The sequence below is a fragment of the Arabidopsis lyrata genome (genome assembly GCF_000004255.2).
Source record: "Arabidopsis lyrata subsp. lyrata unplaced genomic scaffold ARALYscaffold_8, whole genome shotgun sequence".
In the NCBI taxonomy this organism is placed as follows: domain Eukaryota; kingdom Viridiplantae; phylum Streptophyta; class Magnoliopsida; order Brassicales; family Brassicaceae; genus Arabidopsis; species Arabidopsis lyrata.
This window is the reverse complement of record NW_003302548.1, coordinates 6,814,657-6,833,471: the sequence shown is the minus strand read 5'-3', so window position 1 is coordinate 6,833,471 and position 18,815 is coordinate 6,814,657. Positions and strand designations below refer to the sequence as shown.

General features: G+C 35.5%; 2 protein-coding genes across 2 annotated transcripts; both read left to right on the top strand.

The window, feature by feature from the left end:
• Positions 1 to 1,036, top strand: LOC9301616. Its single transcript, XM_021032968.1, has 2 exons — positions 1 to 361; positions 455 to 1,036. The coding sequence occupies exons 1-2, from the start codon at positions 128 to 130 to the stop codon at positions 1,034 to 1,036; spliced, it is 816 nt and encodes a 271-aa protein (XP_020888627.1). The 5' UTR covers positions 1 to 127.
• Positions 1,037 to 1,422: 386 nt separating this feature from the next.
• Positions 1,423 to 2,418, top strand: LOC110230342 (putative nuclease HARBI1). The gene has a single exon (XM_021032960.1). It carries the CDS (start codon positions 1,423 to 1,425, stop codon positions 2,386 to 2,388), a length of 966 nt encoding a protein of 321 aa, XP_020888619.1. The 3' UTR covers positions 2,389 to 2,418.
• Positions 2,419 to 18,815: the final 16,397 nt, after the last annotated feature.

Genomic DNA, 18,815 nt, shown 5'->3' with positions numbered 1-18,815 from the left:
TTTCAAGTAATTAGAATTTAAATAAAAAATAATTAAATTTTTTTATAATTTGTAGAGTGAAGATAATTTTAAATGGACTCCTAACCGAGAAAGAATATTTCTTGAGTTGTACGATCAAGCAATTGCCATGGGCAATTATCGTTTCAAAGATCCTACACCCCTTGGTAGAGAATTTATCGTTGACAAGTTTAACAAGGAGTTTAATCTAAACATAAATTATCGGTTCTTCAAAGAAAAACTTGATCAACTAAAAAGAAAATACAAGAAATACAAGCATCTTATGAAAGATTCCACGGGCATCTCGGTTGATACTACTACATCTGTGATATCGGCATCTAACTCATGGTGGAAAGAGCGTGAAGTAAGTATTTATAATGTCTCTCATAACCAAAATATAATTTAGTAAAATTTAAAAAAGATTTATAAGCTAAAAAATTTATTATCTTATTAACAGGTTTGTAAAATTGTCAAATCATTTAAACGAAAGCCGCCAGAGCTTTGGGATGTGATGCAACGATGTTTTATATTATATGACGTCCACTCGCAGCCTCAATTCTCTGTGAACCAAAGAAGAGAACAGCTGAGGAATGATGGTCTGGATAATGATGAAGGTCATGTATACTTTGAAACATATGATGGTGATATGCAAGACAGTCAAGTTCCTGAGCCACAAGAAAATGAAGAGGTGTATCGTGTTAACATTGATGATGAAACACGTCAGTCAAATGCGTTCATCCGTGAAAGTTTGCATCAGAATTCGTCACCCGTTGCTCCTTTTCAGATTCCTACATCCAGAATTCAACAACGAGGTGGAGTCAGGCGTGGAAGTAGTTCGCAAAGAGGTGCAGGAAACTCCCAAATTTCTACCAGGAGTGGTTCACGAGGAAGCCGTAGAAAACAATCATTTGAAACAACCCTAACAGATACAATAACTGGCTTCAGAGAGTTTCAGCGCCAAAGTTTACAACAGTTGCGCCCGAAACTCATCAAAGTGATTCAGCATCTGAGAACTAGTTCAATAACGCTTGTGTTTTAGTTTCCTTTATGTTTTATTTTGCATTATATTTTTGTAATGTCAGAATGTACTAGTACTGTTGATTTACTTTATTTCTCATTAGTTTATTTTTGTTTCGTGTTTAAAAATTTCAGGCTTTTCGTATATGCCAATTGCGATCACAAGGTGTACACAATCTAAATTATGAAGAGAGAATTGAATTATGGAATTTGGAAAATGAGCAATTTGAAGAGTTAATAATTCAACCGTCATTGAGTTACTACAATCGAAATTTTGAAAGAGGGCCAATTCAAACAGATGGCGGGTTGGGATGGAGAAATATTTGGCGTCGAATACAAGAAGATAGTGCTGCTTGTCTTCAGTTACTACGAATGTCTCTTGATTGTTTTAGATCATTATGTGACGTAATGGAAATACGTTATGGATTACAACCTACATTGAATGTTAGCATTGAAAAGAGTGTTGCCATGTTTTTACGGATATGTGGACACAATGAAGTTCAAAGAGATGTTGGGTTACGATTTGGACGAACGCAAGAAACAGTGAATCGGAAATTTTTTGAAGTCCTTAGAGCGACAGAGTTACTTGCTTGTGATTATATCAAGACTCCAACAAGACAAGAACTACGTCGAATTCCTAAAAAACTACAAAGGGATCGAAGATATTGGCCATATTTCAGTGGATTTGTTGGAGCTATAGATGGAGTTCATGTATGTGTTAAGGTGAAGCCTGAACTACAAGGAATGTATTGGAATCGACACGATAGAACATCGTTTAATATCATGGCAATATGTGATATAAATATGTTGTTTACATATGTTTGGAATGGAGCACCTGGATCGTGTCACGATACAGCAGTTCTAACGATGGCACAAGATCTTTTGCCTCCAAGAGATAAGTATTATGTAGTTGATTCTGGGTATCCAAATAAACAAGGCTTTTTGGCACCTTATAGATCTTCGCGGAACGGAGTTGTTAGGTATCACATGTCACAGTTCTACAATGGTCCTCCTCCTAGGAATAAACAGGAGTTGTTTAATCGATGTCATGCATCTCTACGTTCTGTTATTGAGAGGACATTTGGAGTTTGGAAGAAAAAATGGAGGATTCTTTGTGAATTTCCCAGATATGATATTGATGTTCAAAAAAGAGTGGTAACGGCTACAATGGGACTACATAATTTTATCAGAATTTCGAATTATTTTGATGAGGATTTTGTTGAAGTAATGGGAGATACAAATATCAACAACGTAAATTCTGAGAATGATCTTGATGACATGGAGAGAGGTAGTATACCTGACGGAAATCATATGGCAAATATAAGAGAAAATATTGCTGATATGTTATGGGCAAATCAAAATACTTTCCATTAAATTTAATTTGTTTTTGCTTATATATTGTCTTTTTTCACTCTTATGTGTTGTATTTGGATATTTTATGTTTAATATTTAAAATTATTTAATAGATTAATATATTTTAGTTTTATATGATTTTATTTATACATAGCATAATATATTATAACATTATATAAAATAAAATAAAAAATAAACTAAAAATAAAACTTTATTTTATATATGTATTTTTAATAAAGTTTATAACAATATGTAGTTCTTAATAAATTTTTAGTTATATTGTGTACTATTTATTATTTAATAATTTGATCTGCACATGTTGAACAACTTTCACCATTCGAACTCATATTTGAACTGCTTGATCTGTATGATCTTCACTTGTCCTACATGTTCTGCACTTGTCCTGCATCTTCTGCAAGATCTGCATGATCTGTAACGCTTGAACTGCTTTTACCATTCTAAGCCTCCACTTTCCTTTGTAAAATTGGACTGCATGTGACACTATTTGGAACGCTTTACTATGTTTCATTTTTTTAATAAGAAACACAAGCAGATCAATTTTGATTGTTGAATGGGAACTAAACTGCGTACGTTCCGCTCCGCCAAATGAACTGCTTTTATTCCACGTCTCCATTCAAGCCCAAAGGTTTTGAATGGGTGATGGATAATAGATGGATAAAAAGTGGATGGCACACTTCTCTACATGATCTGCTTTTACTGTATTCAAGTAATTATTATTTGGATACAAAGCAAAATGGGAGAAACTTAAATCGCATGCTTTTTTGTCTTATAGTGTGATAAGTGGGTGAACCACAAACGCTGGAAAAAAAGGTTAATCATCCGTAAGAGATAACACACGGTTCAAGACCAATATTTTATTTATTTTAAAATATCAATGTTTGCCTATATAATAGATTGTAAAGACACATTTTTGTACACACCAAAAATCATATCTTTTATACTCTTTTTTACACAAAAGCTACGATCTGTTACAAAAAAAAAAAAAGTAATTATTCATTTTTGTATTCAAGAAGGTATGTTTCTATTTTATTATTATTTCATACATATAAATTCATTAAAAATAGAATAATTTTATTGATTAATGTATTTATAACTTCAAAAAATTGTATAAAATTATTGAAATTCAAACATATTTATTTATAAGTACAATTTGTGAACTATTAGGATTTTGTTTTGTAATGTAAAATTTCCATGAAATAAATAAAATAATTTAATGTATGTTACATAAAATTTAAAATTAGTTTTGGTTATTTTTATATAAAGTATAAATATAGTAAAATTTTACTTTTATTGATATAACAAAATAATTATTAATGTTTGATATTTTATTAATAGCTAAGTAATATCAAAAATATATATACACAATTACATATACTTTTTTCAAAGAAAACGAACTGTTATATGGTGTAATTTATATTATAATTATGTATGAAAGTAATTATAATTGCCCCTATTATATAAACACAAAAATACATGTTATTATTTGTATTTAAGTGTAAATAATAATTATAAAGAATTTTAAATTGTAGATTATATAAAATCAAAATATAGATATAATTAAAATTTAATATTAACAACACATAATTGCTTTGGTTTCATACTTATTTTATCTACTTAATGACATATTTTCACTATTGTAGATATGAATAACACCGGGGAAGCTGATACAAATTTTCCTACAGAAACATCAACGCGGGTAAATATTCTTATTTGTTTTTCTAAATTTTAGCGTAGTTATAGTTTAGTCTGAAAACCTGAATTACAAGGAATGTATTGGGATCGACATGGTAGAATATCATTCAACATCATGGCAATATATGATTTGAATATGTTGTTCACATATGTTTGGAATGGAGCACCCGGATCTTGTCATGATACGGCAGTTCTCACAATCGCACAAGACAGTGATTCTGAATTTCCTTTGCCTCCAACAGAAAAATATTATGTAGTTGATTCTGGCTATCCAAACAAACAAGGTTTTCTTGCTCCATATAGATCTTCACGAAAGAGGGTTATTCGGTATCATATGGCACAATTTAAAAATGGTCCTTCTAGGAATAAGCAGGAACTGTTTAATCGATGTCATGCATCTTTACGTTCTGTTATTGAGAGGACATTTGGAGTTTGGAAGAAAAAATGGAGAATTCTTTGTGAATTTCCTAGATATAATACTCTTGTGCAAAAGAGAGTGGTAATGGCTACAATGGGACTACATAATTTTATCTGAATTTCAAAATTTTCAGATGACGATTTTGCAGAAGTAATGAGAGAGACAGAGATTACAGACACAAATTCTGAGATTGATCTAGGGGATATGGAAGCTGGAGAAATAGTTGATGGCGATCTTATGGCAAATATCAGGGAAAATATTGTAGATATGTTATGGAAAAATCAAAATAGTAGATACTAATCTTTTTTGGTGTTGTATTTGAATTAGTTTTCTTTTTAACATTTTTATAGTTTTCACAATAAATATGTTTACTGTATTTACAAACAAAATCATAATTAAATATTATATAATATGATCCGCAATATTTGGTCCGCTTTTACCATTCAAACATCTATTTTAAATCGTCAGATCCGCTCGATCCGCAATTGTACCGCCAGATCTGCTTTATCCGCTTTTGTTCTGCTTGATACGCATAATCCGCTTGATCCGCTCCGCCTGGTACGCTTTCTCCATTCGGGGCCAAAAGACAAAATAATTGTGAACCATAAGTGTCTCATACACTTTTTCATATCTTTTTTTTTTTGAATGGCTAATCAATGATGGTTCATACTTCAAAGCAGTTCTTCCACCAATAATATGTTCCTCCATTCAAGGCCATTGTTTTATGCGGTCTTTTTTCATTACAATAACAAAATCATATGCAGTTTTTTGTTTCTAACAAATACGATTTTTAATTGTTTATGCAGTTTTTTTCATTACAAGAACAAAGTCATATACTCATATGTAGTTTTTTTCAACAAATATATACTGATGCAGTGATGTTAAAGAGACGCTTACTCACTAAAGCATCAAGCATCAATGTCAAATGAAAAAAAAAAAAAAAACAGATCTAATGATTTTGAAACTAAATCGAAGAAATTAACAAATGAAAATAGAGAAATAAGAAGAAATTAACTAGGAATCTAAACAGAATTACAAAGAATATAACAAAGAAATAAGAAATCGAAACGAAATCAAATGCAGCTGAAACAAAATAATCAAATGAGTGATTTAATGAAGTAAGCAGGAAATCAGAAAAAAGAAGAAAAACGAATGGTACGTGGGAAAGAGCTCTTGACGGGTCAGATGGAGGAGACGACAATGAGAAATGAATTAGGGTTTCCAGATTGTTAAGATTTGTTGTTATATGCTCGATGCTTCTTAAAAATCGCAAAGGGGGAAGCCGAACAAGGCTAAGGCAAGTAAAGTTTAATGTGTAATAATGTCTCTTTAGCCTTTGGAAACAAACATATATGTATATATCTGATGTAATGTATGTATATAGGTTCGGATCCAAAACCCGAACCCGAACCCGAACCCGAAGTTACAAGAGATGAAGATCCGACAGGTATTAGACGTGGTACTGAAGTACATTTGGATCGGATATTTTGGATCGGATTCGGTTCGGATCTTGGGGTCAGGTATTTTGTCCAGGCCTAGAATTATTGAATTTATAGAAACTTTTCTATATCTAAGGGTCTGAATAGTAACAACACATGAAGCGGAGTGGACAAAAGAGACAAATTAGGGTTTAATTATTCACTGATTCACATATATAATTGGGTTTAAATGAAAGAAATTTATCTATAACAACGCCGATTGACAAAGGAAAGCAACGTTGAATAGCCAGAGATCTCGAAAACGCCAAGAGGTCAAATAACCACCGGAGAAGAAATAGATGCTACCTCGCAAAACGTTCAAGCCAATGACCCATGGAAACTCGAAATCAACGAACTATTTCGACATGCATCTCCGTCGTTGTGTTAGATCTCCTCAAGTCGGCTGTGTAAGTGAGATGAATCTATGGTTTTTAGTAGGGTTGGGCATAAAATCCGAAATACGAAAACCGATCTAAAACCGAACCAAAAAACCCGGTTCCAAAATCGAACCAAATAGTCATAAAACCCGAACGCATATTGAATTCTCCTACCTAAATTATCCTAATCGAATCCGATCTGAACCAAAAACCAACTGGATATCCGAAAACTCGAAATAAAGTTATATATCCAAAAATATTTATTATATTTAGTTATAATTTTATACTCAAAACTACCAAATAACAAAAAAAGATCTGAAATAACCTAGATATCTGAAAATGTTTAGTTTTATTTGTTAAATTTATACAATTTTTACGAATTTTAATCAAATTTTATTAAAATTGAACAAATGTTTTTAGCTTTTTTCACAAAACCGATCCGAACCCTACACTATGTGCACCGAAACCGAACCGAATAGTCATAAAACACCCGATCGGATAATTAACACTCCTACCCAAATTATTTGAATCCAAAAAATACGAACCGAATCCAATCTAAAATCCGAATGTCCATGCCTAGTTGTTAGAGTGAAACCGTCGGAGATGATAATCGGGTTTCTAATTTTGATTTCATTTCTTTATTTCTTTTTTTATTTACTTATTTCTTTTATTTATTTTTTAGTTTTTTTTTTTAATAGAGGATGGCATGACTTGTTATTATTATTACCAAGAAAGTTATTTAGACTTTTAACCTAAAATTTGGGTTAGTCTAGTAAACCCAATCCACTGTGAGTCATTTTAGTTATTTTAGTTAAGTTTTGAGTCATTCTAGGTAAATCTCAATATAATAATAGTTTATAAATTTAAAGTGAAAGAATTCAAATAATTATCTTTGTAGAATTCGTAGAAATAACACAACAAGGTGAAACAATTCGAATTATCTTGGGTAATATTAAGGAATAGCCAAATAAAACACATAAATTAAGAAATAGCAGAGAGAAAAGTTTTTGTTGCAAAATAATCATGGATCCACGTTGTTAGAAGAAGTGAAATAACAAAACTATCCTTCGTTTGTTTCGAAATCAACAGTAGGCGAGACAGTTTCATGAGATTTTTTAAAATAGCACGTAAGATTTAAATTTCACATGTTATATTTAAGTAAAAGACATGATATTTCAAAAAACGTAGTAAATTGTTTTAAAAAAAAATTGTTACATAGTGATTTTTTAAGAAAAAACCTTGTTATGGAAAAATTTAACTTGAACATAATTTTTTTTAAAAAGAAATCACATGTAATCTTAACAAAAACTCTGTATTACTAAAAAATAAAACTTTTTTTTAAAGAAATCACATGTGATTTTAAATAACATGATAAAAAGTGATATTAAACTGAATATAATATATTTTTTCAAGAAATAGCATGTGCTCTTTATAAATAACGTGTAATACTATAAAATAACATGATAAAAAAGATATATTATGCTATCAGATGTAATTCAAGAAAAAACGTGTTACAAATGACATTTACGTAATTACACGTGCTCTCCGATTTGTTTTTTTTTTTGCTCTCTGATATGTTACCGACAATTTACTGTAGGACATGGGTATTTTGTTAATTATTCTAAAAAATTTGGCTATTTTGTGCATATTCCCAACTATCTTCCTTATGCTAGTCCTTTCTATGTTACCTTCGTACTGAAAAAGAAAACTAAATTCGACAATTTATTAATTTTTAATTATTTGGACTAATCATAATTAAATTTTGAAAACATAAAGAAGAAGAAAATTATACTTTCAATTATCTACTTTAACAAGCTTCTTAAATTGGAATCACAAAAATCGCAATGCTTCAAAAACAAAATCGATACTTTCAAAACGCTTCATAACACGGGATTTTCTTTAACCTTTCCTAAATTTATATAAATCAAATATAACATCAATATAGATCACAAGATTAACTTTTTATCACTGAATTAAGAATTTTTTTTTTTTAAAACACCTAAATATCATATAACTTCATCCAAAACAACATAAAATAATATATGGTTAATCACTAAATCGTTTTAATATTACAACTAGATCATGACACATGCTATAGCACGGATTAAATTTTATATATTATATATTTTAAAATGGGAAAAATGTCATTAAAATCCCCAACTTATTCAAAACGTTGATTTAAATCCTCAACTCACGACGAAACGAAATAAATATCAAACTTATGTTGACTTTCCAAATAAATATTAAACTTATGTTGACTTTCCAAATAAACACCAAACTTTCATTGACTTGGCCATATTAGGCATGACGTTAAGTGAGTTAACAGACAATGTTAACAGGATTAATTTTCTGTTAACAGACCCGCTAATTAAAAATGACAGTATTGTTGAACTATAATCAAATCTCATCTAAGTCATATAACTTAAAGCCGTATTCATATAAGTTAGTTATTTACGTAAGAGTCATGAATGTACGTACGTATAGTTGTGTCTGTTCGTAAAGTTGTGTCTTTTCGATTAACACATGTACGTACACGTTGTTTCGTGTTGTATAAGTAGATCGAGTCAAACTCAATAACATCATTGTGTGTAATACATTTTATCTTATCAATAAGAACAAGTTTCTTCATACTCTGTTAAAACAGAGTTCGTTTGTTGATCAAAACACTAACAAGTATTCCTTCTAAACATAAAACGACGTTGTTTTGTCGTAACTGTTCAATAAAATCCCGAGTTTCAAATCATACTCTATTTAGGGTTAGGGATAATGCTCGATTTGGGGATCTAAGATTGACTTTAGGGATTTAATTCAATCGTTACGACATAACGACGTCGTTTTGTTGTTATATGAAACAATGTCGTTATCAATTAACATATATGTTAATAGAAAATTACCTCCGTTAACGAGATCTATTAACCCACTTAACGTCGTACCTAATATGGCCAGGTCAACGGAAGTTTGATATTTATTTGGAAAGTCAACATAAGTTTGATATTTATTTGGAAAGTCAACATAAGTTTGATATTTATTTCGTTTTGTCATGAGTTGAGGATTTATTAACCCACTTAACGTCGAACCTAATATGGTCAGGTCAACAGAAGTTTGATATTTATTTGGAAAGTCAATGAAAGTTTGGTGTTTATTTGGAAAGTCAACATAAGTTTAATATTTATTTGGAAAGTCAACATAAGTTTGATATTTATTTCGTTTCGTCATGAGTTGAGGATTTAAATCAACGTTTTGAATAAGTTGGGGATTTTAACGACATTTTTCCCATTTTAAAATAAAGTTTTGATATATTATAGTAATAAGTGAAAATATTTTTTTTTTGTCAGTCTATATATATAATACTTGTTGGGGTCGGATTTCTAGATACTTTATTGGACATGACCAGTTGGGAGTTCTAGATACTTTATTGGACTTGACCAGTTGGAAGTTCGATTCAGTGTACCAAAGGAGTTCGATCTTTACCAGCACGGAAGTCGCTCTTATTCAGCATACAGTTCGCAAAGAGAAAGACCGAAGCGAGGAGAATATTGTTCGAGGCTCGCGGTAGCATCAAAGCATGGGAGTTCGGAGTTAGCAAGCAAGAGTTCGGAAGGCCCACGCGAAGCCCAAGACAAGGTTCAAATTCAAGCCGTTTCGGTCAAAATGTAACTTATGTGATTAATGCGGATCAATATGATTACGAGTAGTAAATAGCCGCATTAATCATGTTTTCTCTATAAAAACAACCCCAAACGCATGTGTTTGGGGAGAGGACAACTTTCTACCTCTTACGATCAAGCAATACAACATACTTTTTCTTTTACAATTTCGCAAGGTTTTTTACTATTTTATTCTTATCAAATTCTTTCGCTTTATTTAGTTTCTTGGTTACTTTCCTTTTTCGAATCCTTATTTTTATTTGTTGATTTTAGAGTTTTTCTCCACAAAAATACTTAAAGACAATCGAGTGTGAATCCTACATCCACATTTTGGCGCCGCCTGTGGGGAGATACCACAAAACTCTTTAATCTCAGTTTCTTCTTTCTCAACCAAGAAGCTACGGCTGATCAGCAACCTTTGAGCGATGCGATTGCCTTGCTTACTCAGAAAACCACCGATCTGACCAATCAGTTAGGTACACTTGTTGGTACCAATACCACTTTTAGTGAAAGGTTGAACTCAATCGAGCAAACCGTAACAAGTGTTCAAACCACCCAGACAAATTTATCAAACGCGCAGAACGCTGTTTCGAGCCGTTTAGATAATTTGTCCTCAGCACGAACAACTGGGCGTCAGCGCAGGTTATTCGCGACTCCCGGGATTACTCAAACCCCCCTGCAGGCCAGCCAGCTAATACTAGCAATTAGGCAGCCATAGGGGAAGCGGCTAACCTAACCGGGGAAGGAATTCCCCAAGATCAGGGAGATCTTCCCACTGACGACGGATTCCTTATGGAAGATCCTGATGTCACCCTATCTGATGATTTCATCAAAGTTCGTCAAGAGCTTAATGAAATGAAATCAAAATTTCATCAGGCGACCAGTTCGGCGCCTGAGATCGATCGAGTAATCGAAGAAACTCGTCGAACACCCTTTACCTCGAGAATCTCGAACCTTCGGATCAAAGATTCTCGGAAGGTTAAGTTACCAACTTATGATGGTAAAGGAGATCCTAAAAATCACCTCGCTGCTTTTCAGATCGCTGCAGGCAGAATTGATCTAGAACCAGGCGAGGAAGATGCCGGATTTTGCAAACTCTTTTTCGAGAATCTTTCCGGACCGGCTCTGTTATGGTTCACCCAGTTAGAACCAGAAACGATTGATAGTTTTAAGGAATTTTCCTATGCATTCCTAAAACAATATTCCATGTTCATGGAAAAGGCAACTTCTGATGCGGATCTTTGGAATTTAACCCAAGGTCAGAACGAACCACTTTGCAAATATATCGCTAAATTCAAAGAAGTGATAGCCAAAATTCATGGGGTATCGCACGATGTTGCCCTTTCTGCTTTAAGGAACGGACTTTGGCATGAATCCCGATTTCGGGAAGAAATCATCGTCAATCGTCCGAGCAATATCCAAGATGCTTTATTCAGAGCTACTAATTGGATGAAGGCAGAAGAAGAAAAGCTTAGCCTCGCTAAAAAGCATCGGCCAGCAAAATTGGTCGTTGGAAATCCAACTAAAAAATTCGAACCAAAAGATCAAAAACGGTTCGAAGTTAATCCTGCCACTAATGCCGTAGGAAAAGCCTCCCCATACAAAGGAAGATACAATCCTCCTAATACTTGGGTTAGAGACGAAAGTGCCTATTGCGACATTCACAAAGTAAACGGACATTCTACAAAAGATTGCAGCGTACTCAAAAAGCACCTCACCGAACTGTGGGCGGCTGGAGAGCTCGCTAATTTCAATATCGAGGAGTTTGTGGAATCTTATCATAAAGAAAAAGAAGATTCTGAAGCGTCTAATCCTCCTGAAAAGAAACATAAGCCCAATGGGCCCGGAACTCCGAACACTCCTAAGAAAAGGATCGATGTTATAATGGGAGGATCCAAATTATGCCGAGATTCGATCAGATCAATCAAATGGCACAAGAAATCAGTAGCAATTCAAACCGCTGTGGGTTTCCAGTCAAATGAACAAACACCTTCTATATCTTTCGATAATTCGGACACTCAAGGATTAACAGGACCTCATGACGATGCTCTCGTGATAACTTTAGATGTTGCGAACTTCGAAGTAACTAGGTGTCTAATTGATACTGGAAGCTCGGTAGATCTCATATTTCTAAGCACTTTGCAAAGAATGGGAATCAGTAAGGTTGATGTTATCGGTCCACCAGCACTGTTAGTAGTTTTCACAAGTGACACATCTATGTCCTTGGGAAACATAAAACTACAAGTGCTCACCGCAGGGGTTCCAAAGATCGTAGAATTCATTGTTTTCGACCGTCCCACCGCTTACAATATAATTCTCGGAACTCCGTGGATATACCAAATGAAGGCTATACCTTCAACTTATCATCAATGTGTGAAATTTCCGACTCCTGGTGGAATCGGAACCATTCGAGGAGATCAGGAAACGTCACGATCTTGCTACCTCATGGGACATTGTTTAAAGCTTAAATAGCAATTAATGATAAACGCTAAGCAAGAAAGCACTTCGTGTTACCCAAGTGGTCTCAGTTCGAATGAAGTTACTACGGAAGTTGGAATTGATTCCGAATTTCCAGACCGAAAAGTAAAAATCGGTACTACTTTAGATTCAGAAACCAAAGATCAGTTCGTAACATTTCTGAAAGAAAATAAACATACTTTTGCCTGGTCGGCGAAAGATATGCCTGGAATCGACAAAAGTATCATTACCCATGATTTAAACGTCGATCCTATTTTTAAACCAATAAAGCAAAAAAGAAAAAAACTTGGTCCAAACCGAGCTCAAGCGGTCAATGACGAAGTTGATAAGCTTTTGAAAATTGGTTCCATCAGAGAAGTGAAATACCCGGACTGGTTAGCAAACCCGTGGTAGTCAAAAAGAAAAACGGAAAGTGGAGAGTATGTGTCGATTTCACCGACATTAACAAAGCTTGCCCAAAAGATAGCTTTCCTCTCCAACATATCGATCGGCTCGTTGAGTCAACAGCCGGAAACAAACTCTTGACATTCATGGATGCATTTTCTGGATATAATCAGATCATGATGAATCATGAAGACGAAGAAAAAACTTCCTTCATAACAGACAGAGGAATCTACTGTTACAAAGTTATGCCATTTGGTCTAAAAAATGCTGGTACAACATACCAACGTTTAGTTAACAAAATGTTTTCAGAACATTTGGGCAAAACGATGGAAGTTTATATTGATGATATGCTCGTGAAATCTCTTAAGAAATCTGAGCACATCACTCATCTTGAGCAGTGTTTCAAAATTTTGATTGATTTCGGAATGAAATTAAATCCTGCTAAATGTTCTTTTGGTGTGCCTTTCGGAGAATTCCTAGGCTATATAGTCACGGAAAGAGGGATAGAAGCTAATCCTAATCAGATTAATGCTTTCCTCACAATGTCTTCACCAAAAAACATCAAGGAGGTCCAACGATTGACGGGCAGAATTGCTGCGTTGAATCGTTTCATCTCGAAATCCACCGCTAAATGTCTCCCTTTTTATCATATTTTAAAAGGAAACAAAAAATTTCGGTGGGATGATCAATGCTAAGCGGCTTTCGATCAACTCAAAACTTATTTGACAACACCGCCGGTTCTCTCAAAACCTGAATCGGATGAAAAACTTTACCTTTACATCTCGGTTTCTAATCATTCTGTAAGTGGAGTTTTAGTTCGAGAGGATCGAGGTGATCAAAAGCCGATTTTTTACATAAGCAAATCTCTTACCAGTCCGGAAACGAGATATTCCAATCTCATCCGATAGAAGTTTTAACTTCTCATCCGCTTCACTCAATTCTTCACGGACCAAGCCAGTCCGGTAGATTGGCGAAATGGGCTATCGAACTCAGTGAGTACGATATAGAATACAAAAGTCGAACTAGTGCAAAAGCACAAGTTCTGGCTGATTTTCTAACCGAACTGCCATTAGATGATGGAACCTTTATCGAGGGGGACTCTACATGGAAGTTACATGTGGATGGCTCTTCTTCTAAGCAAGGATCCAGAATCAGTATTAGGCTCAAAACTCCGACAAAGGAAATAATCGAGCAATCATTTCGACTAATGTTCCCAGCTTCGAACAACGAAGCGGAATACGAAGCTCTCTTAGCAGGACTTCGGCTTGCTCTCGCAATTGGAGCAGAAAAAATAATAGCTTATTGTGATTCCCAGCTAGCTGTAAATCAGTTTGCTGGAGATTACGAAGCTAAGGCTCCTCGAATGGAAGCCTACCTCTCGGCTGTCAAAAAATTAGCCAAAGAATTCAAGGAATTCGAATTAGTTCGAATACCTCGAGGAGAAAACACTTCGGCAGACGCGTTAGCTGCCCTAGCTTCTACCTCAGACCCTGAACTCAAACGAGTTATCCCAGTTGAATGTATTTCTTCCGGAAGTATTTCGATTGAAGAAACAGAAAACGATAACATTTCGGAGGCCGAATACATCGAAACTCCAAAACCAAGTGAGAATGGTTCACTTGTCATCACCAGATCACGAATAAAGTCTCAAGACGACGAACTTAATCCACCATTGGAACTTCCTAAAAGAAAGTCAAGAAGAAAATTAAAGGATCAAGAGGTTCCCATTAAAGAACCGTCTCGAACCAAACAGTCATTTCCAGGTGATGTAGAGGTTCATGAGACAATTGAAGATCCTGATATTCCTTCTGAACCCGAACCAAGGAAGTTTATACTCAAGGATAATACTTCCGCTAATGATTGGGGGGCTAACTGGAGGGTACCCATCAAAAATTTTATTCTTAATGGAGAACTACCATCGAACAAATGGCAAGCTCGCAAATTAAAAATCATCAGCGCTAAGTATTGTATAATTAAAGAGTCATTGTACAAGCGAGGTGTCAGTGATCCTTATCTTTTATGTATTTTTGGACCCGAAGTTGAAATAGTGACAAGCGAGGTCCACGAAGGACTTTGTGGTAGTCATTCTTCGGGACGAGCAATAGCTTTCAAAATCAAACGGTTAGGATATTTCTGGCCAACTATGATTTCAGACTGCATCGATTACGCCAAACGGTGTAAAAAATTTCAGATGCACGCTCCTCTTATTCACCAGCCATCTGAAATTCTATCATCTATATCCGCTCCATACCCTTTCATGAGGTGGTCAATGGATATAATCGGTCCGATACATCGTTCAACACGAGGCGTCCAATACTTATTAGTTCTAACGGACTATTTCTCCAAATGGATCGAAGCTGAAGCTTACGTAAGTATACAAGATTATGTGGTTAAGACATTCTTGTGGAAATACAGTATTTGTCGCCATGGAGTTCCTTACGAAATAGTAACGGACAATGGTCCTCAATTCATTTCAAATGATTTTGAAGATTTTTGTTCCGCTTGGGGAATAAAAGTTAGCTACTCAATGCCGAGGTATCCTCAAGGAAATGGACAAGCGGAAGCCTCCAATAAAACCATTCTCAGCAATCTTAAAAAACGCTTGAGTGCTCGAAAAGGTGGATGGTATGACGAGCTGCACCCTGTGTTGTGGGCTTATCGAACAACCCCGAGGCGAGCAACGGGTGATACTCCATTCTCATTAGTTTATGGGATGGAAGCCGTAGTCCCATCCGAGCTGAATGTTCCAGGTTTGCGCCTAAGCGAAGCTCCACTTAACGAGGAATCGAATTCTAAATTATTAGAAGACATTCTCGATACAATCGATGAAAGGCGAGACCAATCCCTTATTCGACTTCAAAACTATCAGCAATTGACCGCTCGGTACTATAACTCAAAGTTGAAAAACAGACCTCTGAATGTTGGGGACTTTGCTTTAAGGCGAGTGTTTGATAACACAAAAGAAGAAGGAGCTGGAAAACTCGGTATTAACTGGGAAGGCCCTTATCAAATCACAGAAAAGATCCGAAATGGTGTTTACCGTTTACAAGACCTTGACGGAAATCCCGTTCAAAGGCCTTGGAACATCATCAACTTGAAAAAGTTCTATTGCTAAAAGCAAACATAATCGAACTACGATTTGGCTTGATCCTATTTTGGGTACGTAGGCAGCTCGCTAGTCACGAGTCCAACTATAACATAAAAATAAAAATATTATTCCAGTCATGGAATCTTGTTTTTATGAATTTGATATTCGAGCATAAATATAAAGATACGTTGCGAACAATGTATAAATAAATATTTCTTGCTAAGCTAAGACCGGATCTAGAAGGGTCTTGAATTACGGAATAGCTCTGCTCCTTGACCTGCGAGGTCAACGATACTAATAATACAACCTGGCATGTTTCCGTACTCCTGAAGTCCTAGTTCGATCCAATCGGAAGGATGGGCTTCAAGGCGATGAAGCTCGCGAGAAATATCGAGGCGACGCTTCTCTAGCTCCATTATCCGTTTCCTAATCTTTTTCTTCTCATCTTCGAGCTCGCCGTGCCGAATGATAAGCTGGAAAAAATAAAATGCTTCGTTAAGCAATAACAAAAAGAGTTAAATCACTAAGATGAATAATACCTTGGTGATAAACTCCTTGGCCTTAACACGATCTTGAGGTGACAATATCTCGATTAAAATGATCGGAACCTGAATGCTGGTTCCCTTCTTCAATATTTGTGAATCTTTTGGTTCGCCAGACTCTCCTGCTTTTATAAGCTCGATGTCTGACGTCCTCGAAGGATCAACACTCATCACTTTGAACGAGTCTGAAGAATTCTCTGATGAATTACCTCCCTTGAACAGTTTTGTAGAATTATTGTTGATTAAATTCAATAGTGAACTACATCTCCTTTATATTCAAAAAATATTCTACCGCATTTAAGAGAGCTAATTGACGATTTCCCAAAATCTGAAATTACTACTTTTATGGAAAACATAATCGAATTAATCCCTAATTATATTCCCCAAAATTTTGCATTAAATGAGATTGAAATAAATCAATTAAAGCAAAATAGGAATGTAATTAATATCGCTGGACCTATAGCCCAATGGCATTTTTACAAAAAATATATAATAATAAATCAAGGGACTTGTTCGATCAGAAGTCTTCGCCTGACGACGATTCCAGCGAGGTGGACGATCCCGAACAACTTTCTGAAGAAAGTCCTTCGTCGGAAGATAAATCGAGAAGACCGGAAGAAGGATCAGTAGATTTCTCCTCCGGTCCTTCATTTTCTTCAGTTCTTAACATTGGAAATCTCCGAAATTTTGAAGAACATGAAACAAAAGAGGGTTCGTCACCGGTTGCCAAGGATAGGTGAAAAAATTTATCCAGCATACGGAGGAATCTTCGGAGGCCGGTAGGAAAGATGGCCACAATGTCTAAACCGTTCCTCTCCCATTCATGCGGTTCAGATTCCAGGCGAAGGATCTCTCTTTCCATCTTCTTTATGCGCTCATCAAGAGCACGTCGCCTCCTTACAATTCTTTTTCTCTTATTATATAAAGCTTTATGTCTCCCGACGATCTGTTAACAAACATTTTGTCAACTGTCCGGAAAATAATTTACAGTCTTCTGAAAAGGCTAAAAATTAGAGAGAGAACTGACCCTTTCTTTCCCCGTCCGGAAATGAAAAAAACGTTGGGTGAATTACTCCCTTTGGAGAGAATCCATCTTCGGATTCAAACAATGGATCTCCGTTTGAAGTCGTTATTCTCGAGCTTGATCTGAAAGAAACTAGCGGCATTTTTCAGTTTGTTCCCATAGTAAACTTTAATATTCTTTCAAAGTCCTTTAAAAGGAGAAAGGCGTTCAGTTTTCTTTAAAATTAATAATAACATATTGCGAGCCTGCTGGAGCAGACCTCGGGTCCAATTAAAATATGGCCCAACTCTTTCAAAGCCGTTCTTAGGCCATGATAACAACCATTGCCGGTTCATTTTTTATTCTCATGAATTATGGAAACTTTATCCCTCGATAAAAATCCTAAGCCGAGCTCCATCCTCGCATCCGAGAGACCGAGGAAAAATACTTGTTAGGATTTTTTCTTTAAAAAAGGCGAGTGAGCCTGATCAGCTCATCTCTCACTATTTATGAAACCTCTTTGGTGGGCTAGGACTTGCAAACCTAGAATCGCATCCAAACGTTTTACTTAAATAAAAATATATATAAAAAAAATGCAGTAGCATGTACATAACTATGTTCAAACAAAACGTTTCCGTCAAGCGAAGTAGTCCCCATGGATTCAACAAAATAATTTTTTAAGGTCGCTCATCTGCCTCAGGAGAACCCTCGTGTGGCCGAGAACCCTCACCTACCTCGAATTGAGAGGGGGAATCTCCAAACACCGAAGAAAACTGTTTCAGATCGAGGGAAGGACGGGAAGCTGAGGATAGCTCGGATTCAACCGCAACGAGTTCGGAAGCAACTTCTCTCCTCTCGCTCTCGAATGAAGCTCTCTCGCTCTCTAGTTCCTCAATCAGGTCTAGATTACTCTTCAGCTCGGCTCGATCGGATAGAAGTTTACTCCAGACCTCTTTGTCCTTGGTGAACTTCGTAATAGATTGAATGAGCTGCCTACCAAAGCCCCTCATCTCTTCCCGAGCGTTATGTTTGGCTTCAGCGATATCGAGTGCCCTATTCCTAGCTAAAAGCTCGGCATTTTGGTTCGATTCTTCGAAAAGAGCCGCAGCCTCTTCTAACTCAGCTTCCAAGCGAAGAACGTTAGACATCGCAGAGTCTCTTTCGGTATTCGCGATTCTGATAGGTTGCTCATTAGCTTCCAACGTTTTCTTCATATTCTCAAAGGATGACTCGAGGGCATTCGCCCTCTCGAGTCGCTCGGACTGATTGGCTAATCTAAGCTCATCAGTCTCCTTCCTAGCCTTTGCGGTCTCTCTCATC

Excerpts from the sequence above, each read along its gene's own strand:
- LOC9301616 (XM_021032968.1), top strand. The coding sequence starts at position 128 with ATGGGCAATTATCGTTTCAAAGATCCTACACCCCTTGGTAGAGAATTT. Across the intron at positions 362-454 it reads CATGGTGGAAAGAGCGTGAA|GTTTGTAAAATTGTCAAATC; the intron begins GTAAGTATTTAT and ends TCTTATTAACAG.
- LOC110230342 (XM_021032960.1), top strand. The coding sequence starts at position 1,423 with ATGGAAATACGTTATGGATTACAACCTACATTGAATGTTAGCATTGAA.